Source organism: Peromyscus leucopus, chromosome 4, assembly GCF_004664715.2.
Source record: "Peromyscus leucopus breed LL Stock chromosome 4, UCI_PerLeu_2.1, whole genome shotgun sequence".
NCBI lineage: Eukaryota > Metazoa > Chordata > Mammalia > Rodentia > Cricetidae > Peromyscus > Peromyscus leucopus.
Window position 1 is genome coordinate 109,079,129 of NC_051066.1, and position 25,109 is coordinate 109,104,237.

General features: G+C 42.2%; 1 protein-coding gene and 1 non-coding gene across 4 annotated transcripts; one reads left to right on the top strand and one right to left on the bottom strand.

Moving 5' to 3' along the window:
- The first annotated feature begins 3,279 nt into the window (after window positions 1-3,279).
- Crls1 (cardiolipin synthase 1) lies at window positions 3,280-24,329 on the top strand. 3 transcript variants are annotated; one of them, XM_028878637.2, is made up of 7 exons: window positions 3,280-3,866; window positions 6,007-6,144; window positions 11,079-11,208; window positions 17,592-17,677; window positions 18,508-18,576; window positions 20,411-20,502; window positions 23,387-24,329. In XM_028878637.2, the coding sequence occupies exons 1-7, from the start codon at window positions 3,456-3,458 to the stop codon at window positions 23,472-23,474; spliced, it is 1,014 nt and encodes a 337-aa protein (XP_028734470.1). In that variant the 5' UTR covers window positions 3,280-3,455; the 3' UTR covers window positions 23,475-24,329. The 3 variants fall into 3 exon arrangements, with proteins under 3 accessions (XP_028734470.1, XP_037061131.1, XP_028734471.1); XM_037205236.1 differs by lacking the exon at window positions 3,280-3,866 and adding an exon at window positions 4,481-4,654; XM_028878638.2 differs by lacking the exon at window positions 3,280-3,866 and adding an exon at window positions 4,717-5,925.
- Window positions 9,328-9,402, bottom strand: Trnaa-agc. Its single transcript has one exon. It is a non-coding gene; the product is annotated as a tRNA-Ala (tRNA).
- Window positions 24,330-25,109: the final 780 nt, after the last annotated feature.

Below are 25,109 nucleotides of genomic sequence, written 5' to 3' on the forward strand. Positions count from 1 at the left end.
GGAGACTTCTTATTAATTATGAAAGCTTGACCATAGTTTAGTCTTGCTTCTAACTAGCTCTTATAACTTAAATTAACCCATTTCTATTCATTTACTTTCTGCCTCATGGGTTTATTATCTCATCTCTGTAGTACCTATCCTGCTTGCTCTATATCTCCTCATGACTCCCACCTTCTTCCCAGTGTTCTCTCTGCCCTGAACATCCTGCCTAGCTATTGCCTGTTCAGCTTTTTATGAAACCAATCACAGTTAATATCTTCACACAGTGTAAAGGAATATCCCACAGCAACCAAACATACCCAAGAATCCGCTTGGAGGAATGGCTTAGTTGGTGAAGCTTGACGTGCAAGCATGAGAGTCGATCCTCTTGTAAAGCCAGAGGATTTGTAACCCTGACACTGGTGGGGTAGGACAGAGGCAGATCCCTGAAGCTCACCAGCCAGCCTGAACTAGGGAGCTCCAGTTCATAAATACAGCCAGTCTCAAAAAAGTAAGGTGAGGTCACTCAGCATCAACTTCCCCCCCACCCCTGAACACCTACATACATACACAAAAATGGCAGTGTATATTGAGTAGCCAAAATAGAACAAATATTCATATTTTACAATGGCCATTTAACCAATAGTACATCCAAAATGGAAATGAAATGTGGGATAGTAAAAATATTAAAGCCTGACTTGAAGGAAGCAAATGGTAGCTGTTAGTATAAATATAATAAGGTAGTGAATTGAACCTGGGACACTGAATTGTATCTGCAGCTCAATACGGTGATGTCTGCCTTTAAAGGATTTTTCTGTTTATTGGGGAGGGCGTCAGTGGGTGGCCACAGTGTTCTTGTGTAGTCCTGGGAATTGAAGTCAGTTGATGGGATTTCGCTGCAAACACCTTCATCCGTGGAGCCATCTCATCAGTTGCTGCTCTGTGTGTGTGTCTGTCTGTCTTTCAAGACAGGATTTCTGTGTGTAACAGCCCTGGCTGTCCTGGAACTCAGAGAGCTGCCTGCCTCAGCCTCCCAAGTGCTGGGTTTAAAGGCTTGTACACACCTTGCCCAGCCTAGAGTGTTCAAGGGCAAGAAGAGCTGATAATCTGTACTAGAGCTAAAAGTCTGTTTCAGAAAAGTCAGTGCATAGTAGCTTTTCATGAAAGAAAGATGAAATGCGTAATCAAAGAAGATGGGCCATCAGACCATTATATCTAAGGCTAAGACTATTAAATAAGGGTTGTAAGCCTAATTATGAGAAGCTGCTGAATGTTTTCTTATATTCTGTATTGGTTTTGGTAGCTGTTGTCACAGGACCAAACTAACAGCTAAAAGTCAGGTGAGTGTGGTGCACACCTTTAATCCCAGCATTTAGGAGGTAGAGTTTGAAGCTAGCCTGGTTTATGTAGTGAGTTCCAGGACAGCCTGGGCCACACAGAGAAACCCTGTCTCGAAAAGCTGAATAAATGAACAAATAGCTAAAGCTGTTTACATCTTCTGGCCGGCCAGCTTTTGTAACTCCAAAGAAATAATTCCAAGCGCTCCCAGCCCAAATCCCATGTGTTTCATCTGCTCGCCACCTATCAGCACCTTGCTGCAGAGGCTCTGGTCTCTGCTTTCTCTACCTTCTGCCTACTTCTCACCAGTGTTACCCAAAGTTTCTGACAAACAGATGAGTGGTTCTAATGGTGGTTTAAAAATAAAGTCAACGTTGTTAAAATAATACTTTCAGATTTTTCTTTTTTCTTTTTCTTTTTTTTTTTTGTTTTTGTTTTTTGAGACAGGGTTTCTCTATGTAGCTTTGTGCCTTTCCTGGAACTCACTTGGTAGCCCAGGCTGGCCTCAAACTCATAGAGATCCACCTGGCTCTGCCTCCCGAGTGCTAGGATTAAAGGTGTGTGCCACCACCGCCCGGCCTAGATTTTTCTTTTAATGGATCTTTTTCTTCTTAACATGTATGGATTTTTAAAGATTTTCTTAATGTTTAATGTTTTGTCTGAATATATGTCTGCACTATGTGTGTGCCTAGTTCCCACGAAGGACAAAGAGGGAATCAGATGCCCTGGAACTAGAGTTAGGTTGAGAACCACCATGTGAGTGCTAGGAATCTAACCTGGATCTTCTGAAGAGCAGCCAGTGCTCTTAACCACTGAGCCATTTCTTGTGGTCCCTAGATTTTTCTCTTAATGGCAGTGTTCCAATGGGTGTACAAGAAATTATTAAAGATAGTGTAAGTATGCAGGCCGTTAATCCCAGCACTTTAATCCCAGAGCCAAGCAATCTCTGAGTGCAAGCCCAACCTGGTCTACAAAGCAAGTTCCAGGCCATTCAGGATCACACAAAGAGATGCTGTTTAAATAAATAAAAAATAAAATAAAATTAATTAAAAGTGATCTTGATAAAATGCTCCTCAAGTCTATAATCATCAAATTTAATTTGAGCCTTAAGAACAACCTCAGGTGATTATATGCTTTCACAGACTGGACTTAAGGAGGATAGGAAAGACTGCACACAGTCCGTCCCCCAGTTTAACAGGACTTGGTTGCCCTTCCACTGGTACCTTGCCTGGGAAGGCCCTGGGTTCAAGCCCAACACTGTAACAAAAGGTAGGTACATGTTTGTTAGGTTAGAAAGCCAATGTACCACTAATGTGTAACTTAAACAACAGGTTCATTGTTAGAAGATTTGTTCCTAGTTTGGATTTCTTAAGAATAAACAAGTTTCTGCGGGCTGGAGAGATGGTTCAGTGGTTAATAGCACTGACTGCTCTTCCAGAGGACTCAGGTTCAATTCCCAGCACCCACATGGCACCTCAAACATCCTGTAACTCCAGTTCCAGGGGATCCAACATATATGAGCAGACATACATGCAGGCAAAACACCAATGTACATAAAATAAAAATAAATTTTTAAAAACTTTATAAAAAAGAATAAAATTCCTTCTGTGCATCCATTTCCATACCTATAAAAGTAAAGGCAATAAGAAAACCTTTGTTAGAGTTGTTGATAGGATTAAATGCACAATAGCTTATACAGTAAACACTTTTTCCAAGTAAAGAGTGATTGGTATTGACATTCTTCATTGCTTCTTTGGACCTATTCATAATGCACTTAGTGCTCAAAAACCAGGGTGGGTAGTGCTTTAAAACTCCTCCAGTGGACACAGAGTGACACGCACACCTGCGAGCCACTTGGCAGCAGACGGTCTCGGGCGGGAGCCTGAGATGACTGGCTTCCTGTGGCCACGTGGCACTCTCTCACGGTCTACCCAGCCTGTCATTTCTGCTTAGCCTGCGGGCGAACGAGCTGCACCGCGCAGGAGCCCGCCGGCCTTGGCCACACGTGTTTGCCGCTGTCGCCCGAGGGCGCTGGAGAGCCGAGCTGCTGGGTGTCGTGAAAGTGTCGTGAGAGCGGCCTTCCTTGACGGTTGCGGGCCACCCGTATAAGGGGGACGTGCCGGAGTGTGGAAATCAGTATGGAGGCATCTTGCGGCCTCGGCGTTGCCGGACATCTGCGGAGAAGCCGGCGGCCGGGTGCTGAGCTCTCGACACTCGGAGTCCGCGGCGGCCGCAAGGCCATGCTGGCGTGGCGCGTGGCGCGCTGCGCGTGGGGGCCCCTCCGCGTGGCCGGCCGGCCGCCGGGGGCGCGGCTCGGCAGGGGCGGCTCCCGCAGGGCCCTGCTGCCGCCCGCGGCCTGCTGCCTGGGCTGCCTGGCCGAGCGCTGGCGGCTGCGCCCGGCCGCGTTCGCCCTGCGGCTGCCCGGCGGCGCCGGCCCGCGGAACCACTGCTCGGGCGCGGGGAAGGCGGCCCCGGAGTCCGCGGCCGGAGGAGGCGCCACCGCGCAGGCCCCGGGCACCCGGTGGGTCCCGGCGAGCGCCGCCAGCCCGGTACGTACGAGGGTCGGCGGGGCGCCGGGAGGCAGGGGACGGGCTCGGCGCTCTGTCGCGACACTCAGCCGGTGTTCTGGGAAGTTACGGGCAGGCGGGGCGTTCGGTCGTCGTGAAGTTCGGGGAGCCCCAGCCGGGTACCGTCTCTGGCCAAATTAGAATCCACTCTAATTCCCTTCCGTCCACATCCGTTGTTGGAAGGTGTGTCTCTCTGCACGTTGCATTGGTCAAAATAGCTGTCGTCGTCTAGTTATAAATCTGTTTTTAAGTTTTCGAAGTGAATCTTCAGTGTATAGGGTGAGTTCGGAGGCATCTGAAGAGCGGCCCGTCTGTTCGCTTGTGCAGATTTGGTTCATCATCCTTTGGCCTCTGGTCATCGTATACAATAACACGGAGGACAGTTATTTAGCTTAGGTTGTAATGAAAAGATCTTTCAGCTTTGTATTATAGAAACATAAGACTACTCTCGAGGTAACAGAAGGAGGTATTTGTCCACCTTAGCTGCTAAAATGACTTCCCAGGCAAGAGACGCCAGAGCATGAGGGTGGCACAGCTTTTGATGTCATGTTGGCAAAGCTCATGCAATTATTACATCTTCAATTGTTAGGTCTTCAGAGGCCCCCGGTACTGCTCTGCTTTCCTCAGCTACCCAGCATGGGCTGAGGTGGCCACACCCCGGCAGGGGTCTCAACTTCAGGAATAGCTTTAAAGCCTGTTGGAGCTTGAACGCTGGATACTTTGAAGTTGCCCTCAACCTGGCTGAAGCCCTTCCCAGCACAGTTGGCCGAGTATGCCACAGGTTATCTGGTTGGGTAATCTGAGATTAAGTTCCCAGTGTTGACTTTTTCAGATGTAATAACTAGATATGAGTGAACTTTTGTGTAGGACTCCGGCCCCTTCACTGGCCCAGTAACTTACTATCCAGTTGTAATTGTGTGTTTGCCACGTGACGGTGCTTGCAGCTCTCGGCTTAGTCTTGCCCCGGTGGGCACATCAGACTGACTTTGAAGTTCTCCGTTCCTGGCTTTTGCTTTGTATCGCATCTCCTCAGCCACGGGCTGCATTTCCCCCTTCCCAGCCTTTGTGAGTTGCTGTGGTATTGGATCAGTGTTTGACTTTGTACCACAGTGTGGTCAACAGGCTTGTCCTCCTTACATGCACAAAGGTCGGGACGGCGTCCCCGATCTGTTTCACCAGCCTGACACTTTTCCTAAGTTTCAGAAACGTTCTAATCTTTTGAACCTGCGTGTAAATGAGCCTGTTTTCATACAACTTTATAATGTGGTCCTCCTTTGAATAGAAGATTCCAGAGGAGAGGGCTGTATTGCTTCTGATTTGGTGTAGTAGAATTTGAAGTTCTACAATTTTCAGTGACCGTATTCTCACCTGACTCCAACAACCACCCCATTATCCCCCTACACTGGTATGCTTTCTGTTGGGTTCTATTTATAAAATAAATACCTTTTCTTAGGAGCTAGGTGGCTCATGAGATTTTAAGATATCTTGAAAAATGAACATTGCCCCCTTTTCCCTTTGGTGCGAGTATGCATACTTGCTAAAACACATGCAAGTGGACACATGGAGTGTCTGCTCTCAGGTTGTCAGAGTTGGCAGCAAGTATCCACACCTGCTGAGCTCTCCAGCCTGCCTCCTTTTTTTTTTTTCTAAAAAGGTTAAGGTTCAGGCGAATTGGTTACTGATTTAAAAAGATGTTGAAATGGTTCTTTAAAGACAAAGTCCAGTGGGGTGGAATCAGCTGTCTGGACTACTGAGAAGCAGTTCAGGCTCCAGGGAAAGACATCTTCTTGGTGTTTTCAGCTTTGCTGGGCTGAAGAGTTTGAAAGTTGAAGTGCCCTCATGAATTTTCTGTTTGGCAAAGAAGGGTTGTCCTTCAGGGCAGCTGCCAAGGAGCCTCTTGTCAGTGCCAGTTTCTAACAGCTGGGCTCCAAGTGAAGTTTCAAGGAACCCAAACTCCCAAGTGGGAGCTGTGAACACCCCCAGTTCTTTACTTGAGGGAGGAGAGAGTGTCTCAACATCTCCATGGCCGCTTTGGAAAGATGTACAGAACTCTCCATTTCCATGTATGTTAAAGTACGAGTTTGTAGCATTTTATTCCAATTGTGCCGTCTTTGTCTTTCAGTATGAAAATCCATGGACAATCCCAAATATGCTGTCAATGACAAGAATTGGCTTGGCCCCCGTGTTGGGCTATCTGATCCTTGAAGAAGATTTTAATGTTGCACTAGGTGTTTTTGCTCTAGCTGGGCTAACGGATTTGGTAAGTTATGAATTCGTTTGCTTTTTGCTCCCTTCCAAATCCTACATTTTCTATAACTCCCCTGGAGCACAGACTCAGCTTTCCTGGAAGGGCGTCCTCAGCATGAGTGATCTAGTACTTTGTGTAAGGACTTGTCTTTAGCGTTCATGTGGAGCTGCTTTTATAAGATCCAGAAGATCTAGAAAAGATTATAAAGATCTAAAGTGTAAAGGTCGTGGAGAGCCCCAGGAGAGGGCAGTCTTTACCCTTTGTTTTTAACTTCTTCAAGAAAGAAACACCCATAGAAATGTTCCAGAGCTGAGTGCTTGCTGTAGTGATAGAATAAAGAGAAGGTCTGGGACTCTTTTGTGTCTACTCTGAAGGAAATAGTCTGGTCTGCAGGAAAAGTGGAAGAGGATGTGGCCAGGGAGCTGTCGAAGGCCGGGTTTGCTTAGAAGCTGTCTGTCATTCAGGACCACCTAGGACTGCTGTGCATTTAGGCCTTGGTCTGAGATGGGCATCCATCCTTTCTCCTCCTTCCTCAGCAACTTCCTCAGCACATGGACAAGGAGGGCTCTTTGACAGCACACTGTCAGGTTAGGGAGTGTGCCACCAAGTTAGAATTGGGGAAACAATTTTATGATAGAAGACACTACAGCGTTTGCTGACTAGCCACTGCCATCGTGTATGACCTTTTCACAGAGGATTTGAAATGGCTTATAAAATTCCATGCCCACAAACACAGTGGGGAGGACAGAGGAAAAACCTGAGATCAGAGCTTTTGAGCATGTGAAAATGGTAGCAATATTTTCTCAGGGGAAAGCTGGCAGATGTGTTTGCACCTGGATAGGAGATAAATTTATGTCTTCAACCCTATTTGCTTTTAACATTTTTGCTCAATAATTATTTAATGAGAGTAGAAAACTGATTTCCCCAAAGTAAAGGTTGTACAGCATTTTAAAAATACTTGTTTTTCTTCTGTGGTTCATAGCCACAATACTTGTCTAGTAACTGTAGTGCTAGTGATCAATGGAGAACCAACTGGTCTTGAAGGTGGACAGGGAGCATTTGCATTGTCTTACGGGTTTCTGACTGTGCATCAGATACAGCCTTTCCCATGAGCTCCTGCCTTTCCTTCACAGATGGCAGTTCTCCTTTGTCCCCATCTGTCCCCATTCTCCTCGTCTCTCCCCCTTTCTGCGTTGCCTCTTCATCCCCCAAAGCCTAAGGTCTCTCCATTAGTTACTGGTGTGGTCTGAAAGTCTATCCTAGAACATTAGACTGATAATGAAATAGTTTAGATAGTAAAGTTGGCTTTGTTTTTGTTTTCTTCCCCCCACCTCAGACATTGGAATCACCTTTTATATTTGTTAATTTGTGGGGTAGGGGATCAACTGTCACATGAAATGGCTTTCCTGAGTGAGACACCCCATTAATAAGTATGACGTGTATGGGAATCAGAATTAACTGGTACCATATTGTGCACTTTTTCCATGGAGATTTGGATGCCTCCGTACTCACTGGTTTTAAGCAGGGGAATGGCAAGATCTGATGGTGTGGGAAGTAGGCTCTAGGCCAGCAAGAGTTGGAAGCCAAGCAGCTGGTGAGGAGGAAGTAGCTTAGACTGAGTTGGAGTTTGGAGTTAGAAGTGGATGGGTTTGGATAATGTTCTGAATAAAGTATTGATAAGTCGATATACTGGACAGGTTGGATGGGAGTAAAATAGTACCACCAAGGCACCCCTTCCCACAAACCACCCCCATCTTCAAAATCAGATACTTGGTGGTAACACTGGGGGTGGAGAACTCTTGAGACAGGACAGGATTTAGGGGAAAACAACTGAGCTCCTGATACCTCTTGCTTCAGGTTGAATGTGGCGGTGTAGAGCAGAAGAGGACAGATTGGGAGCTGATTAATCAGATCTAAGTGAGGTCAGTCCAGTAAGTGAAAGGGAGAAGTGGACAATTAGTAAAGGACCAGAAGCCTGGCGAGGGTGTTAGGGATAGTGAGAAAGGAAGATTGGGCAGTGCATGTCCCAGGGAGTCAGTGACACAAGTGCTGCTTTTGTGTGTAGGTCACATGATCTGGAAATGCAGAACACATTGGTGGTCTGCATGAGAACTTTCTAGAGGTGTGAGGATGATGGGCCTAAGTTGATAAGCACATGAGGGATGGTAGTGGCTGGCACTGCTTTTAAGAAGATTTTGCTTTGTAGGAGAATAGAGAAAGATGGCCATGGGAGTAGCTTTGCGCCTTTCCTGGAGCTCACTTGGTAGCCCAGGCTGGCCTCAAACTCACAGAGATCCTCCTGGCTCTGCCTCCCGAGTGCTGGGATTAAAGGCGTACGCCACCAACGCCCGGCGAGAGGGTTGTTTTAAAGACAGGTGTGCTGAGGAATATTTTCCATTAGCTGAGTAATAAAATGAAGGGTGGGATTTGAGTAGGGAACACAGGATGAGTGTAGCTGAGCAGTGTACTAGGTGCAACATAGGGAAGTACCAGTTGTCTTTTTACTGTTTTCTTCTGGGAAAGTGCAGACATAGCCGTGGGCAGAATGAGAGCATTTAGTGGGAATGAAGTAGGTCATGGGTAAAAGCAGAAGAGAAGATAATACTGTCAATAGATACAGCTAGGTGTTGAGTGTCCGCAGAAGGCTTATGTCCTGAATTCGTGAGATCGTCAGCCCATCTATGTATTTTTTGGAGCGGTGTTTAGCCACTTGCATGCAGGCCTGAAGTGCATGGTAGTGGTATTGTGGGAGGGATGAAGTGCAGTGGAAGGAGTTGTACTTGTTTGCCAAGGAATGAGGTGGGCTAGAGGAACAGTGAGGACAGGAGAGTAATAATGGCCACAGTGGGAAGTGAAGAACAGAAACTGTAGCAAAAGTGGCTCTTCAAGGCCTTAACTCCCCATTATAGACACTTGGTTAATCAGCATTACCTCTAACCACTTAAGAAAATAGCTGGGCATGGTGGTGCAGATCTCTAATCCCAGCACCAAAGGCAGGCTGAAAGCTGCAGGTTCTGGACCAATCAGGTCTACATGGTAGGTTCCAGGCTTCAGGGTTAAGAGAACCTGTCTCAAAATAAACAATAAATAACTAAAAATTACAGGGGGAGGGGGCAGGGAAGAAGACAGCTGATTGTTCTAGTTGTGACTGGAGTAGTAGTTAGTAACTGCTTTTTTTTTTTTTTTTTTTTTTTTTGTCAGAGCTGAGGACTGAACCCAGGGCCTTGTGCTTGCTAGGCAAACGCTCTACCACTGAGCTAAATCCCCAACCCCTAGTAACTGCTTTTTTGAGGACTTGCTAAGAGACTGAACAAGTATTAATCATACTGTGCTGAAGGCAGCCAAGGCTTTGAGGTAGATGGTGTTGCCTGTTTCAAGCAGAAAGAAAGCCAGGTCAAATGCCTTGTTCAAAGTCGTGCAGGAAGGGAGTGCAGAGCCGGGATTGCAGTCTGTTCTGCTGCTGCTGTCTGTGTTGTTGCTGTGGGTTTTGTTTTGTTGTGCCTGGATTCATCCTCTGGCCTTCTGTGTGTCAGGCCTAGACCAACTCCTTAGCCACTCCTGGGTATGTTTTTCTCCGTTAACTTACTGGAATACTCGCAACATGGAGGACTTAGTGTCTTTAAAAGGCATCATGCCTCATTGCACATAAGTTAGTTTTATTGTTTTCTTAGAAATAAAAGTGGAGATTTCAAACATTTGTTGAAGTATAGAGTTAAATAAGTGCTATACATTGGAGCCTAGGATGAACAAGGCAGATACTTCTGCCTCGTGTCATGTCACAGCATCTCTTTTAACCCTTTTTGTGTCCCTGATGATGTGAGTCTGGCCCTTCTTGAGTTAGGCTAGAGATTCAGTTTTTATGGTAAAAAACTTGGCAATCTAGTGTGATCTAAGTTAAAATATTGTTTCTAATCAAAGTAAGTAATTAAAGAAGTAATGTGCTGGGTATGTTGGTGCACTCCTTTAATCCCAGCATTCATGAGTCAGAGGCAGGCAGACCTCTGTGGGTTCGGGTCAGCCAGGGCTACATAGTGAAACCCTGTCTTGAAAAATGAAAAAAAAAAAAAAAAAAAAAAAGTAGTTTAATTATTAGCATTTTAGTTAGGGTAGGTACAGAGGATTATGTTTTTCTTTCAAATATAGGTAATACATAGAACATTGAATTAATAATGTGTGTGTGTGTGTGTGTGTGTGTGTGTGTGTGTGTGATGCAGGTCATCAAACCCAGGGCCTCACAGAAGCTAGTCAAGTGCTCTTCTCACTAAATACACTCGAGCTCTCTGAACAAAATACATTTTAAAGTTAAAGAGAGATGGCTCAGCTATGGAGTGCTTCCTGCTCTACTATAGGACCTGAGTTTGAATCTCAGTACCCACATCAGACAGCTCCCAGCTGCTTGTAACTCCAGTTCCAGAGGATCTGACAGTCTCCTCTGGCCTCTGCAGACACACACATACACACACAGACACATGGCTTACAGTTACACATACACATAAATTTAAAAACAAAAACCACAAGAGTCAGGTAATACAGTAAAATAGATAGGGATGTAAAAGCTGAGTGTCTCACAATTAAAAAGTAGTTCTTAAATGCAATAGCAGCCGTTACGGCTCAAAACAGTAGGCTCCTACTCCCAGCTCTGTCAGTCATGCCTTCTGTGAGTTTTGTGGGGCTCTATATTTCTACATTTATGTTTGGGTTCATCCCACATGGGCATGTTGTGAAAATAGTGAGAAGTCAGTAGGATCCCTTGGAGGAGAAGGAGATCTATCATTTAGGTAATTACTGTTTTAAAAGCTAAAAGGAGTGAGAATGTTTGGGGATAAGAAATGAGATTTGGCTGGCATTATCTAAAAGCATAGTTGTTTTTCTGGTGTTTCTTAAGCTTCAAATTATCTATTCTGTTCCTATTATGATGTTTATTTAAAAAACACTTCTATTTTCAGTTGGATGGATTTATTGCTCGAAACTGGGCCAATCAAAAATCAGCTTTGGGAAGTGCTCTTGATCCACTTGCTGATAAAGTTCTTATCAGCATCTTATATGTTAGCTTGACCTATGCAGATCTTATTCCAGGTAAGAACACTCATGTGTACTTTCAATAATAGGGAAGAACAATGGTAGCTCAGGCCTTCTCTTAAGAGAAATAGTTTTTTTTCCAAAATATATTTTCAACTTTAAACTGTTTCCTCAATTTCAAATAAACTATTTTGCTTGTCACACTGTTTATTGTAGAATTTGTGTCCTTGTTACACTAGGAGAAACAGTTTGTTTATGACTTTGTCTAAAATTAATTGAGGTAATAGTTCAGTACCTATTCATAATACCCCAGAATTTTTTGGTGATACATTATGTGTTTTTAGCACACAGATATTTAGAAGTAATTTAAAATCTTCATAAGTCGCTGATTTTTTTTCAATTTTTATTTTATGTATATGGTATGTATATTTTGCCTGCATGTATATCTGTATACCACTTGGTGCCTGGTGCCCACGGAAGGCAGAAGAGGGTGTCAGATCCTCTGGGACTGAAGATAGAGACAGTTGTGAGCCATCAGTGTGGGTCCTGGAATCAAACTCAGGTCTTCTGGAAGAGTAGCCGGTGCTCTTAACCGCTGAGCCATCTCTCCAGCCCCCAGGGTTATCTTTATTAAGTACAGTTTATTCATAATGGGAACTCTGATACTATGAAGATATCTGTAAATTTTGCTTCATTCATTTTTTAAAAGATTTATTTATTTATGTGAGTGCTCAATTTGCATGTGTGCCTACATGAAAGAAGAGAGCATCAGATCCCATTATAGATGGTTATGAGCCACCATATGGTTGCTGGAAATTGAACTGAGGACCTCTGGAAGAACAACCAGTGATCTTAACTACTGAGCCATCTCTCCAGCCCCCACATTATTCATTATTGTTCAGTTTCAGATCATATACACATATGCATTATCTGAATACTCTGAAACTTCATGGTCTCTTTCGTTATGTGTTGTCATGCCACTCTGGTTCTTCATTTTGTGCTTAGGCTGTATTTCTCAAGTAGTTTTTCTTCCTCATCCCCCTGAGAGTTAGAAGTGGGATTTGAGAACGGAAGCTGGTCCATTGTTGGTGTCTGGTGGAAGTGTAGTGGTGTCTCATTCTGGTCTTGTATTGTTTTCCATTAGTGTCCATTGTTGGTGTCTGGTAGATGAAGTATCATGATGCTCATCCAGCTTGATGCTGGTTTTCTAAATGCTCAAGACATTAGTTATTAGTTATTGCTATTAATAAGTAATAACACATTGTTAGTTATTAGATATTCTTAGCTGTTTTCAGTGTGTATGATATTAGAATTAGCTTTTTCCAAAGGGAAAATAAAAATCTGTTGGGGATTTAATTGTTTTGGTTACATGGAATGTATAGATCTCTTTGGAAAATTTGACATTTTTTATTGGTCACAAATGCCATGTATCTATGTATTTAGGCCTTGTCTGATGTCTTTCAGAGTTTTTAATTTTCTCCAAGACAGTGATAAATTTTTGACAGATTTATTCTTAGGTATTTGATAGTTCTTAATGTTCTTACCAGTGGAAGGTTGAAGTGTTGTGTGATGATCGCTGTTATTGATGTGACGACAATTGGTTTTTTTCCGATGTTAACCTACCTGTCTAATAAAGCTTTCTCCCTCTGACTCTGTTCAATTCTGCTGGCTCGTCTCTAGGCCTAGTGTGCACGGTCTGTGGTTAATGACTATTTCTTTTATCTCTCTGACTTCCTCACCATACTGTGTGTCTCATGCTGAGCAGGAGCAAGCCTGACTCACCCCAGCTCAGACAAAGCTTTTACAACCACTTTGTGGGGTGATTCCTGTAGGGATTCGTAGATCCTCTTTACAAGTTAAGTAGTAGTTTTTCTTGGAAATTTCTTCCAAGTGTTTATTTTGATGGAGCACTGAGAACTCTTTCTTGGCATATTACTGGTCTAGCATTTTTCCCCCTTTAAGCTGCTATTCCGAGGTGAGTTGCATTACTGTTTTACTAGTGTTAAAACAACCTGTAGTCCTGGTGAAAATCCAGCTTGGCCAGATACATTCTGGAGATGTTGTTGGGCTTGGTTTGATAGTATTTTGTTGAATATTTCTCACTCAGATTCATGAGATTAACTTGGCCTACTTTTTTTGTGGGGGGTGTTTTTTTGTGATTTTTGCCCCCACCACTGGCCTTGTACTTGCTAGGCATTATTATACTACTGACCTAAATTCCCATGCTGTAGCCTGGAATTTGTTTCTTGAAAAATCTTTGTTGGTTTTTAAATTAACTTTACAAGTTATAATATAAAGTAATGGGTTTCATCATGGCATCTTCATACATAGGTGTCATACACATTGTTCTCAGTCATTCCCCTCTTTGCCTCCAGTGGACCCTTTTCATCCTCTAGTTCCCTCTGCTTCCTGTTAGACTTGTATGCCATGACCTGCTTGGCACCCACCTCGCTTAAGATCTTATTCTTAAGGATCTTCTTTCCAGCTTTATGACCTACAAAAACATAAGTACTCGCATACATGCACACACGTGTACATTCATACATGTACATTTCTAAATTTAAGTTCTACATGAGAGAAAATGTGTGTTTTTGAGTCTGACTTTTTAGCCGAATAACAATTTCCAACCCATTTGCTGCAAATGTCATGACTTCCTTTTTCTTTTAACTGTGTGAAATTTTTGTTCATCCATTCATTTATGAGCATCAAGGCTGTTTCAGTTTCCTGACTTTTTTGAATAGTGCAGCAGTAAATAGGCAGTTCCTGGAGACCTTCTGCCGTGTACTCTAGTGCCATAGCTGGGTTATATGGTAGTTCTGTTTTGTCTCTTGAGGAAGCTCCATACAGGTCTCTGTAGTGGTTGCATGCCCATCATCAGTGAATGAGGGTTCCTCTTCCCCACACTCTCATCAGCATTTGCTGTCCTTTTTTCTTGGTGTCAGCCATTCTCATTGGGTCCCTGTTGTAACTTGCCTTATTAAACAGGTCACTGACTTTTTTTTCTTCAGTGCTTGAGTGGTATTCATGTGACATTACAGTTTTTCATCTTGAGTGTTTGATAGAATTTGTTGAAGCTGTTGAGAGTTTTGAAAGGTGATTAATTTTTTAATTGTTTCTTTAATTGTTCTAGGGTAATTCAGTTTAATAATTTATCTTTTGTGCATTTTGCAAGTTGTGATTTTTTTTTTTTTTACCTAGGAACTTATCTATTTTATTTATATTATTAAGAAGTTTGGGATTGGGGATTTAGCTCAGTGGTAGAGCGCTTGCCTTGGGTTCGGTCCTCAGCTCTGGAGAATAAAAAAAAAAAAGAAGTTACACTAGGCTGCGTTGGCACACGCCTTTAATCCCAGCACTCGGGAGGCAGAGGCAGGCCGATCTCTGTGAGTTCAAGGCCAGCCTGGTCTACAGAGCGAGATCCAGGACAGGCACCAAAACTACACAGAGAAACCCTGCCTTGAACCGCCCACCTCCCCCCCCCAAAAAAAAAAACTCAAAAAGTGACTTCTTCATAGCACCTTTTTGTTGGTACTGTAGATATGTGGTACACAGTAATGTCTTCATTTTCAACTCGAGTCGTACTTGCTTCTGTTTTTCTCTTGATTAGTCACGTGTTGCCAGTTCTGTGACTCCTAATGAACCAAATCTGGGTTTGAAAAGACTCACTGATTATTTATGTCACTAAATATGTCATCTCCTCCCTTTTTCTCTCTCTGCCTCTCTGGGCTTTCCTTGACCCCTTTTTATTTATCAGTTCTTCTAGTAGAAATAAAAAAGTTGTCATATGTAATGAAACATTTTTAGTAGCTATTAAAAAATAAGTAGATTAAATTTTTTTTTTTTTTTTTTTGAGACAGGGTTTCTCTGTGTAGCTTTGCGCTTTCTGAACTCACTTGTAGCCAGCTGTCTTGAACTCACAGAGATCGCTGCCTCTGCTCCGAGTGCTGGGATTAAAGGCGTGCGCCACCACCGCCCGGCAAGTAGATTAAAATTTTGATGAGATCCTTTATTTAACCCAGTAGATTAATGCCGTTCTGCTGGGCCAGTGAGATGGCTCTGTGAGTAAGGTGCTGAGGAAGGGACCTGAGTTCAATCCTCTGGACCCCAAAGTCAGTTCTCTGACCTCCTGTGCCAGCACGTGTGTCCCCCACCCACGTGCTCACACACTTGATAAGTCTTTTCAATGTAATTCAGAGAATGATTCTAGCATATAATCAATAAGAAACGACCAAATCAAAGTATAAAGCTTCAAAATGGAGTGTTTCTCTCCATTTGCTGTACCTTTCTATTTGATAAGCCACCCTTAGGTTCTTGATAGTGCTCCTGGCTGTGTGTGTGGACAGCGCAGCACAGCCTGGAGATGGGCACATTGCTCATTGCTTCCTAGCTCTTGTGAGGTTCCCATGTGACTGCACTTTCCGAATGTATCACTTTCACAGCAGTTTCTGTGTTTGTTAGGGGTTTTGTCACTGTCCGAGACAGAATATTTTCGTGATAGTTTTTTGTCTGTCTTGTCTGTCTAATAACTATTTCTTAGGTTGGGGTGTGGCTCAGGGTCAAAACATTTCTCTAGTACGCACAAGGCCCTGTGTTCAGTCCCCACTACAACCAAGATAGCAATGTGTTTTAGTTGTCAGTTTGTCTGGATTCTGTAGGTGTCTTTTGTTAATGATTGAAAGCTTTACTGCATGTTCAGAGACTATGCTCTATGACTTTAGTCTCCAACCTGTATCCAGTCAGATTTTATAACACGTACTTCAGTGAATGGATGTGCTGCAGTCCTGTGTTGTGATGGTCTCTGTGGAAGCTCAGTAAGTGCAGTTTTGAGTCTTGTTGAAGGTTCGCATCTTCACTCCCTGCTCCCTCCCTTTGGTCCTCTTGTCAGTGACTGAGAGAGGAGGTTCAAGTTTCTGTGTCTTGTTTACTCATCTCCCCTCCACTTCTAATTTTGCTGCTTTTCTTTTTTTAAATCATGCTGTTAAGAGCGCATAAGTTGGAATTGTATATTTATGACAAATAGAGTATTATTTTACTTGGAAGTGGCCCACCAGGTGGTTGCAGGCAGTAAAAGGACTCCAGAGTACTGCCAGGGCCTGGTGCTGGAATATGACTCCAGAGCACTGCCCAGTCTGCATTCCATAGACCTCATCCCTGCTCCGGTTCCTTCACAGTTACTGATTTTGATTTGCAGAGGTTAGCTGTATTTTAGTGTGGTTATTGTTAATTTATCAGCTAATGCTTACTGTAGAAGTATTTGTTTAATCATTAAGAAAGTGCATCTAAAAATATGGTTCATGTGATTAATAGTAGACTGGCTACTAGAGTCACATGCTCTGCTAGACACATTTTCTCTTTGAAACAGCACTGTCGTGGAGGGTGAGAGCAAGGCAAATTCAGTTTGATTTATAGTTGCAGGTGCAGAGCCAATAGAATGTCAGAACTGGAGAGGGCCCTAAACACAGCCTCAGATTACCTTTGAGCTGTTTGAAAAAGGATATCTGAAGTATGATTTGAATTCAGGATTTTTCCCATTAAGTTTATTTTGTAGAAGATACAGAATTGTGGTTTAAACTTTGTATGGTACAGAAGGTTGTAAAGTGAAGTAAGTTCCCGTCCTCCCATCTAAAATGTCCTCCTGTTGGCTATGGCCCTGGGACCATGCTGGAAAACCTGAGGAATATGAGTTGAGTATCCCCAGTGACAAACAGCTTGGGGTTTTGGATTGTTTGGTGATTAGTAATGCTCAGCTGGCAATGTGCTGATATTCCAAAATCCAAGAAACTGAAATCTGAAACATCTCTTGACCAAGTGCATTGGATAAGGGAGACTCAGCCTATGATAATTGATTGCCAGGCTGGGCAGAGAGAAGAATAATAGTTATGTGGGTAGGAACTAGCACAACAAGAGTAAAAATATTTTTGTATTTCTGTATGTAAACTGTGTGTGTAAATGCTCTTTAGAAAATAAACTAAAATTCAGATACAAGGAATCCTGAGACTTGAAGATATTTTAACTTCTCTTACACCCCCGTTTAACCTCCTTATCATTACTTTTCACTGGATTCCAGTGAGCATGATATCATTTTCCCAGGACAAAGCTGAGAAGAGTGGGGTGTGGAGAGGCTGGGTGTAGCTCACACTAGTATGTACAGACTTGCAGTTTATAGGCAGACACACGAGAGAACAAAAGTGGTGAGTGGATCAGAATTCTGGAGGCAGATTAGTCACAGAGCCACAGTCTGCAGGTCATTCTGCTTACAAGAAGGAATAAAAAGACCAGGGCTTCACTGCAGGGCCTGAATCATCAATAAGTATTTATCACAAAGTTTTTACTTATGGAAAGCATCAATTAGTGTGAGACTGAATGGGCTTTTCTGCAGTCATAGTATCTGTTTGTAATTTTCAGACTTCTCATTACTGATTTTTATATTTGATTTTCAGTCCCACTCACTTACATGATAATTTCAAGAGATGTAATGTTGATCGCTGCAGTGTTTTATGTCAGATACCGAACTCTGCCAACACCGGTAAGTTTCAGAAAACAGTCCTTCACATTACTTATAAATATTTTCTCTGTTGAGTGCAACTTCACTTTCTGAGAGTAATTTGAACACACTAGTAGTGTGTTTTAAAAGCTGGATTTCTGCCTGGACGTGGTGACACATGCTTTTTATCTCAGCATTCCAGAGGCAGAAGCAAGTAGATCTCCATGAGGTTGAGACTAGTCTGGGGTCTACAAGACTACAATCAGATTCCTAATCTCAAAAAACAAACAAACAAACAGACAGACAAAAACAAAAAGTGATTTCTATTAAGTTCAGCTTTTCAGTTGATGGTATATGAAACCTGGGACAGCTAACCAGGCCCCAAGCACCTCACTCTCAGAGACGTTTCTAGCTTCGAGCTATGTATTTTTCATTTAGCCTCACCATGGATGATTTAGAAGTTATTTTTTAAATCAGTCATAGAAGAATGGAATGATTTGCTACATATTAGTTCACTGGTTCTGTAAATATTTGAGTATATAAGTATAGCATTGTCTCAGAAAAAATAGAGATATATTTTATTTATTTTGTGTTTTAACCTGTAAAAGAGAATAACATAAGTTTCTTTGGGGAAAATATGTGATGGAGAAAACTTTGTTAGAGCAATTGTATACAATGTTGTAGAACTTGACAGATCTATATTTTGAAGAATCTTATTTTCAGTAGCCTAGAATGATTAGCAAGGTATGTAAATAGTGCTTATTTAACATGATAAGGAAGATGCCTGTACATTGGGGCTAGTCATAGGGTAAGCGCTGGTAACTTTTGTTTGAAACCTGACGATGAATTGAAACTTTTTTTTCTTTTGGCAGCGAACACTAGCTAAGTACTTCAATCCTTGCTATGCTACCGCAAGGTTAAAACCCACATTCATCAGCAAGGTAAGAGACTCCCAGCAGCCTTTCAAAGAAGGCGGTCCTTCCTGAACTTTATTAGACTGGAGAGAATGTAAAAGTCTCAGGATCAGCTTAGAATGAAAGCATTCTTAACCATGTATGTGGGAGTGTGTACGCGCACATGTGTGGAAGGTAGAGGCATCTTGTGGGGGTCAGTTCTCTCTTTCCATCTTGTTGGTCTTGGGAATTGAACTCAGGTTGTCAGGCTTGGTTACAGGCACTTTTGATTGCTAGTCATCTTAACCAACTTGAATGAGACGAATTTAAATGTGTTGGTTAGAAGGGCTAGAAGAGGGGTCAGACAGACAATTTCAAGTTAATTCTTCTGTCATCTAAATTGTTTTAGATCTGTAGTGTATGCAGTTTTTTTTTGTTGATGTGCTAAGAATTAAACCTTGAATGAGATCATAGGGTAGGTAAAAAGTGAGATGTAAGTGCTTCTTGAGATGTAAGATTTCAGTGAAGAGTCTCGTGCTTTTCCTGTCTTCCTGTAGTCAGAACATCATATCTAAGACCTTTTCATTTGTTCATTCATTCATTCATTCATTCATTCATTCATTTTAATTGCAGGTGCCTATATGTATGTAGTATGTGAGTGTGTGTGTGAGTGAGTGTGTATGTGTGTGTGTGTGTGTGTGTGTGTGTGTGTGTGTGTATGTGTGTGATGTATAGGCTGGCATAGGTAGTCTTCCTCTCACTCTTTACAATTAATGATTGAGGCAGCTCTCAGCTGAACCTGGAGCTTGCCTTAGCTCTAGGGTTCTCCTGTCTCTTTACCCTGCTGAGCTATTTCTCTAGCCCCAACCCTTTTATTTTTAAGTGTTAGATGAAAAGGGTCTAAACAGTTTACTCTAAATTGTCAATGTGTTTTGTTAAGTCTTTTTCAGGATCATAAATGTACAGAAAAAAAAGATATTAATGTATTGATAACTTCACTTAAGTCATCCTTCCATTCTGTTTCTTGTGACAGATGTAACAGATTAGATATCCTTGGGACAGAGGGGCCATTGTCTTTGTACAGGCACAGACTGTTACAACATACAGGGAGCTTTTAGCTTCATGTGACTTTATTTGTGTGAAGGGCAACAATTTGAATATAGAACTTCATAGAAAATCACTTGGAGCGCTGGGACAAACACACCAATAAACACTTGTTCTTATAGGAAGTTTCTCAGATGGAATGTGTTGTTTATTTTAAAAATCACACTGTGATCGCTGTCATTTGACTGCAGAATGAATAATAGGACCAAGGTGCGTCTCTGTACACCTTCCTTAGCTGCATCATACCCAGATTGTTTCATAGACTGTCATCTTAGACTGTTTCTGGTCTGTTTTGTGATGTTGAGGATAGGTAGTACTTATTTCCCAGAGGAATCATGAGATCGTGGCAGTGAATGCATTTTGGTTTTCTGACCTCACAGGGTGTGGCAGGCAGTATGTAAAGTGGCCTTGGAAGTCTGGGTTCTGGGTTTGGCTCTTGTGCTTACTGTGAGCCTCTCACCCAGGGAGAAGCCACTTCATTATTTCATGTTTACAGAGCTGTTTGAATGGATAGCTAGGAACTATGGCAAAGAATTTAGTAAGAATTGTATAGCATCATTGAATTGCTGTGGTTTTCAAGATGTGGTACTTTCTGATGGTTGTCACTACCCTGGTAAATAAAGCTGTGTAGGCAGATAGGTCAGGTGGTGACTCTGACCTGTTAGGTATTCTCATATCCAGAATGCTTAGAGTGTGTCACAATGAGTATACCTTTGCCTCAAAAGCTTAAAACAGAACCCATTTGACACTGTTCATTCATAATGCCTTTATTTTTAAGGTAAATACAGCAGTCCAGTTAATTTTGGTGGCAGCTTCTTTGGCAGCTCCAGTTTTCAATTATGCTGACAGCATTTATCTTCAGATACTGTGGTAAGCTATATTTAGAATTACTTTGAGAATACCAGTACAGTGGCTTTGTATTGTGACAATCCTAGAATGACTTTGTTCTTAAAGTGTTTAATGAACAGTAGGTAGACAAAGCTCTGACCATCCCCTGTTCCCTTCTTTCTATTCTTCTACTACTTCTCCTGATTTTATTTGCTGTCTTTTTTCTTTGTAAATACTCATGAGTCCACTTCGTGCTGCTTGTATGTACTAGGGTATAGGTAACCCCTAAGGAGCCAAGTCTCTGAAGAAAACCAATTCTCCTTCCCCCAACAGCCATTAGTTGCCAATAGCTTCTCAAAAAGGGGTAGAACTTCATGAGTCCCAACCGTATTCATGCAGAGATTTTAGCTGGCTTGCGCTGGTCTTATGCATGCATACAGTCATAGCCACTGTAAGTTCGTGTGTATAGTGTCACCATAAATACTATTTTGATGCAAATGCCCACTACCTCTGGCTCCTAAAATTTTCCCCTGCTTTTTGCATGATGGTCCCTGAGCCATGGTGTTAGGGAGTATGATGTAGTTCTTCTATTTGCAGCTGGGCACTCAACAGTCTCTCAGAAGCAAGTTTTGCCCTGCTTGAACCCTGAAAGCTACAACAGCAGGTGTTTGCAGTAGTGGCACAAATAGTTATGGGAATAACCAATCACTTTCTGATTGGATTTAAAACCTACTCCACAAGATAGAACTAAAGCCTGCTTCCATTAACAGGACCCCAAACCAGTGGCTGGCTAAGTCATAGATCCTAGGAGAGAACTTAATACTATCATTCTGCTAAATGGAGATAGTAATGAGTTGCCTCTAGGTTCCTATTTTTATACCCATATGTTAGTGCATTTCCTGCTCCTCACCAGAGAAGCCTCTTTTTACAGTAGAGGGGGATTAACATGACTGGCCAGTGTGCGCTGTCATTCTTAACCTTACTCTCAGGCCTGGAGCATAGAAGTTAGCAGTCACAACTTGGAAGAATGAGAAGTATTGCCAATGTGTTAAGAGTTTTAGAGGAAGAAAAAGTAATAAGAAGTAGCATTTGAGCTATAACTACAGGTGAACGGGGCCCTCAGCAGACATTCTGAACAGTGATGTTGAGGATCCAGGCTAGTGGGGGGGACACACAGTGAAAGCACTTTGAATCTTTTTTTTTTTTTTATTGGTTTTTCGAGACAGCGTTTCTCTGTGTAGCTTTTGTGCCTTTCCTGGAACTTACTTTGGAGACCAGGCTGGCTTTGAACTCACAGAGATCCACCTGCCTCTGCCTCCCGAGTGTTGGGATTAAAGGCGTGTGCCACTACCACCCGGCTAGCACTTTGAATCTTGAGCTAATTACTGTTGTGGGGTAATCTTTTTGCACACTGTAAAGATGTGTCATTGTTATTGGTTTAATAAAGAGCTGAACGGCCAATAGCTAGGAGAGGATAGGTGGGACTTCTGAGGAGAGAGGAACTCTGGGAAAAAGAGGGGGGATTTACCAGCCTGACATGGAGTTGGATGTAGCATGAATCTTAACAGGTCTTATTAATAAAATCAAACCTGGCGCTAGGTATTGGGGTGAAGCTGGAAGACTAGAGAAGCAGAACAAGCCACAGCTACCTCACCTTGCCAATTCCTCAGCTGATCCTGTTTCCTCAGACTGGAAACCTCTGAGTCCTCATCCAGAATGAATCTCAGCTGAACTGCTGCTCAAAAGCCTGAAAGCTTAACCAGCCAAATGCTTCTAGTTTCTGGTCTTCACACCTTATATATCTTTCTGCCTTCTACCATTACTCCCTGGGATTAAAGGCTCGCTTTCTGGGATTAAAGGCATGAGTCACCATGCCTGGCTGTTTCCAATGTGGCCTTGAACTCACAGAGATCCAAAGGGATTTCTGCCTCTGGAATGCTAGGATTAAAGGTGTGTGCTACCACTGCCTAACCTCTATGTTTAATATTGTGGCTGTTCTGTTCTCTGACCCCAAATAAGTTTATTAGAGTGCACAATATTTCAGGGAACACAATACCGCTACAGTTGGACATATAGAATGGCAGAACCTAGATTAATAGGAATGGGTTAATTTAAGTTATAAGAACTAGTTGGAGATCAAGCCTAAGCTAAGGTCAAGCTTTCATAATTAATAAGTTACTCTGTCATCATTTGTGGGCTGGTGGTCTAAAGAAAGTCCTATGAAAAAGCTTCATACAAATTACTCATTTGTAAATGTCTTAAAATGTGTCAAAATCAAACTTATAAGCATTCCAAATAGGCTGCCATGTTGATTTGTATTTTGATAAACTTTTAATTATAATTAAAACATGCTTTAGCAGTCTGAACAAATGTGGTTGGTAAATCAAAGTGAATTATACTAAAGACTTTTAAAAATGATACAGTTTGAACTTAATTTTCTTGCATAAAATGAAGGTCCTTCCCCCTTGGTGTTTTGGTTCTTCAATGGAAGTTTTCTTTCTTTCAAATTGCATCCATTTGTAACCACATTCTCCTGTTTTTGCTTCAAGGTAGTGCATGACTTTAGATCTGTCCCAAGCAGTCTAAGTAAGAGCTCTATAGATTTGTGCCATGTTTCTCCGGTCTTTTTATAGTTGTCTCCATTTCTGTACAAATTTGGTTTTGTGGAGAAAAATGAGAACATAGAGTTGTGGTCAGAAAAACAGTTGCTAGCACTGCTAGTCTGTAGGCCGTGGCAATTAGATGACTTTCATTTGGCATCACCAATTCAAATGAAGTTTTTATTAGAGGAAGTCATGGATTTAGATTTCTGTAGACAGTTCTGTCACACAGTTCTGTTTTCTTAGTCCATCTTTGACGTGTGTGCTTTATGATTTCTGCTGTTAGTGTTTTTAGAGTTGACAGCTGAGTCCCATTTCTCTCCAAGGTGTTGTACAGCCTTCACTACAGCTGCGTCAGCATACAGTTATTATCACTATGGTCGGAAAACTGTTCAGGTGATAAAGGGCAAATGAGAGGCATCCAGCTCCAGCGGCAAGGAAGCGACTTGCATCATCGGCAGCAGCGCCAGCGAAAGCTACAGGACTTTCCCCATCTTGGTGTTCAGCGTGTGAAAGGACTTGTCAGGCAAACCATGTCTCAAACCGAAGGAATGGACGTCGAAGATAAGCTCTATCATGGGCCTACGCAGAATTTCCAGTGTATTTTTAAATACAAATAAAACTATAATGTAGAATTTTTAATCTTAGGTTTTTGATTAATTTGTGAGATGAATTATTCTAGTTATTGTCTTTTTTTTTCAATGTTTTTAAAAAACATAGTTGATAGTATTGAAACAGGAAAGCAGGAGGGATTTCCTGAGATTAGATATATACCCTACACAGTGTGGCTATGAGTTTTTATGTTTGAATTTTAAATCTATATACACATTAACATTTCATGTGGTGAATACCTGACAGTTTGAAAAGGTGAGAATAAACTTAGCTGCGGGCTAGGGTAAAGGTGTAAAGAGCCTTAAAATGCTATGAGTTTTGAAAATAAAAAAGATCAAATAAAATAGACGGTATTGAAGTTTATCAGTAGTCTTCCAGCCTCTCAGGTACCAAATAGTTTATGTATTAGGAAAACAGGTAACATGGGAGTCAGAATAGGAGAATCCGTAATAGGCTTTGCATCTAAAAGGCCAAGAATTACGTCATGCCTCCCCACTACTTCTAATGTGATGTTTGTATGATACTGCAGCCTGTACTCATATGTCATGTAAATAATACAAAACTTTATATTTTTCAGAGTCTTTTTTTTTTTTTTAAAGCTTTGGGGAGTCTTCTATTGTTAACTCAATAAAAAAATAAAAGAGCTTGGAAAAACGTGCCTTCTTTCCACTTAGGTTGTTCCGTGGTTTGTCTTTGCAGCTCCATAGTTTCCCAATCTATGCAGTACACTTACATGCAGCACTTCCCCCTCACATGGTGAACATAACTGGTTCAGGACCATCTGACTTTAAAGACCCGCCACACCCTGTGTTTAGGGTGCAGCTAGGGTCAGGAAGCTGGGGTTCCTTCACATACTGGAGGCCTTTGGTGGCCCTTTCTCCTTAGCTTTAACCTACGTGTAATGTGGAACCATACATTAAGACTCTCCTGTGGGGGATATACTGAGTACCCTAATAAACTTGCCTGAGGATCAGAGCCGTAGAGGTCAGGCAGTGGTGGCACACACCTTTAATCCCAGCACTTGAAATCTCATATCTTTGCTTGGGAAGGACACGTGCCTTTAATCCCAGGAAGTAATATGGCAGGGCAGAGAGAGGTATATAAGGTGTGAGGAAATAGGAACTCACTTTCTTTAGGCTGAGGATTTCAAAGAGGCAAGAACTAGTGGCTTCCTGTTCTGTTTCTCTGATCTTTCAGCTTCACCCTGATATTTGGCTCTGGGTTTTTTATTAAGACCATCTAAGATTCAAACAACACTCTCCAGTCAGTTTGTTGAGCTGTGTTAAAAAATAGAAGTTAAAGATAACTCAAGCTTCCTTGCATTTTGCATTGGTGCAACCCTCTGTTGCTGGTCCTGACTTCTCACATTCTCAAGCACCAGCTTATCCACTGTGGTAGTTTGAATGAGAATGCCCCAAATCTCAGATGTTTGAATAT

Excerpts from the sequence above, each read along its gene's own strand:
- Crls1 (XM_028878637.2), top strand. The coding sequence starts at position 3,456 with ATGGAGGCATCTTGCGGCCTCGGCGTTGCCGGACATCTGCGGAGAAGC. Across the intron at positions 3,867-6,006 it reads CGGCGAGCGCCGCCAGCCCG|TATGAAAATCCATGGACAAT; the intron begins GTACGTACGAGG and ends TTTGTCTTTCAG. Across the intron at positions 6,145-11,078 it reads TAGCTGGGCTAACGGATTTG|TTGGATGGATTTATTGCTCG; the intron begins GTAAGTTATGAA and ends TTCTATTTTCAG.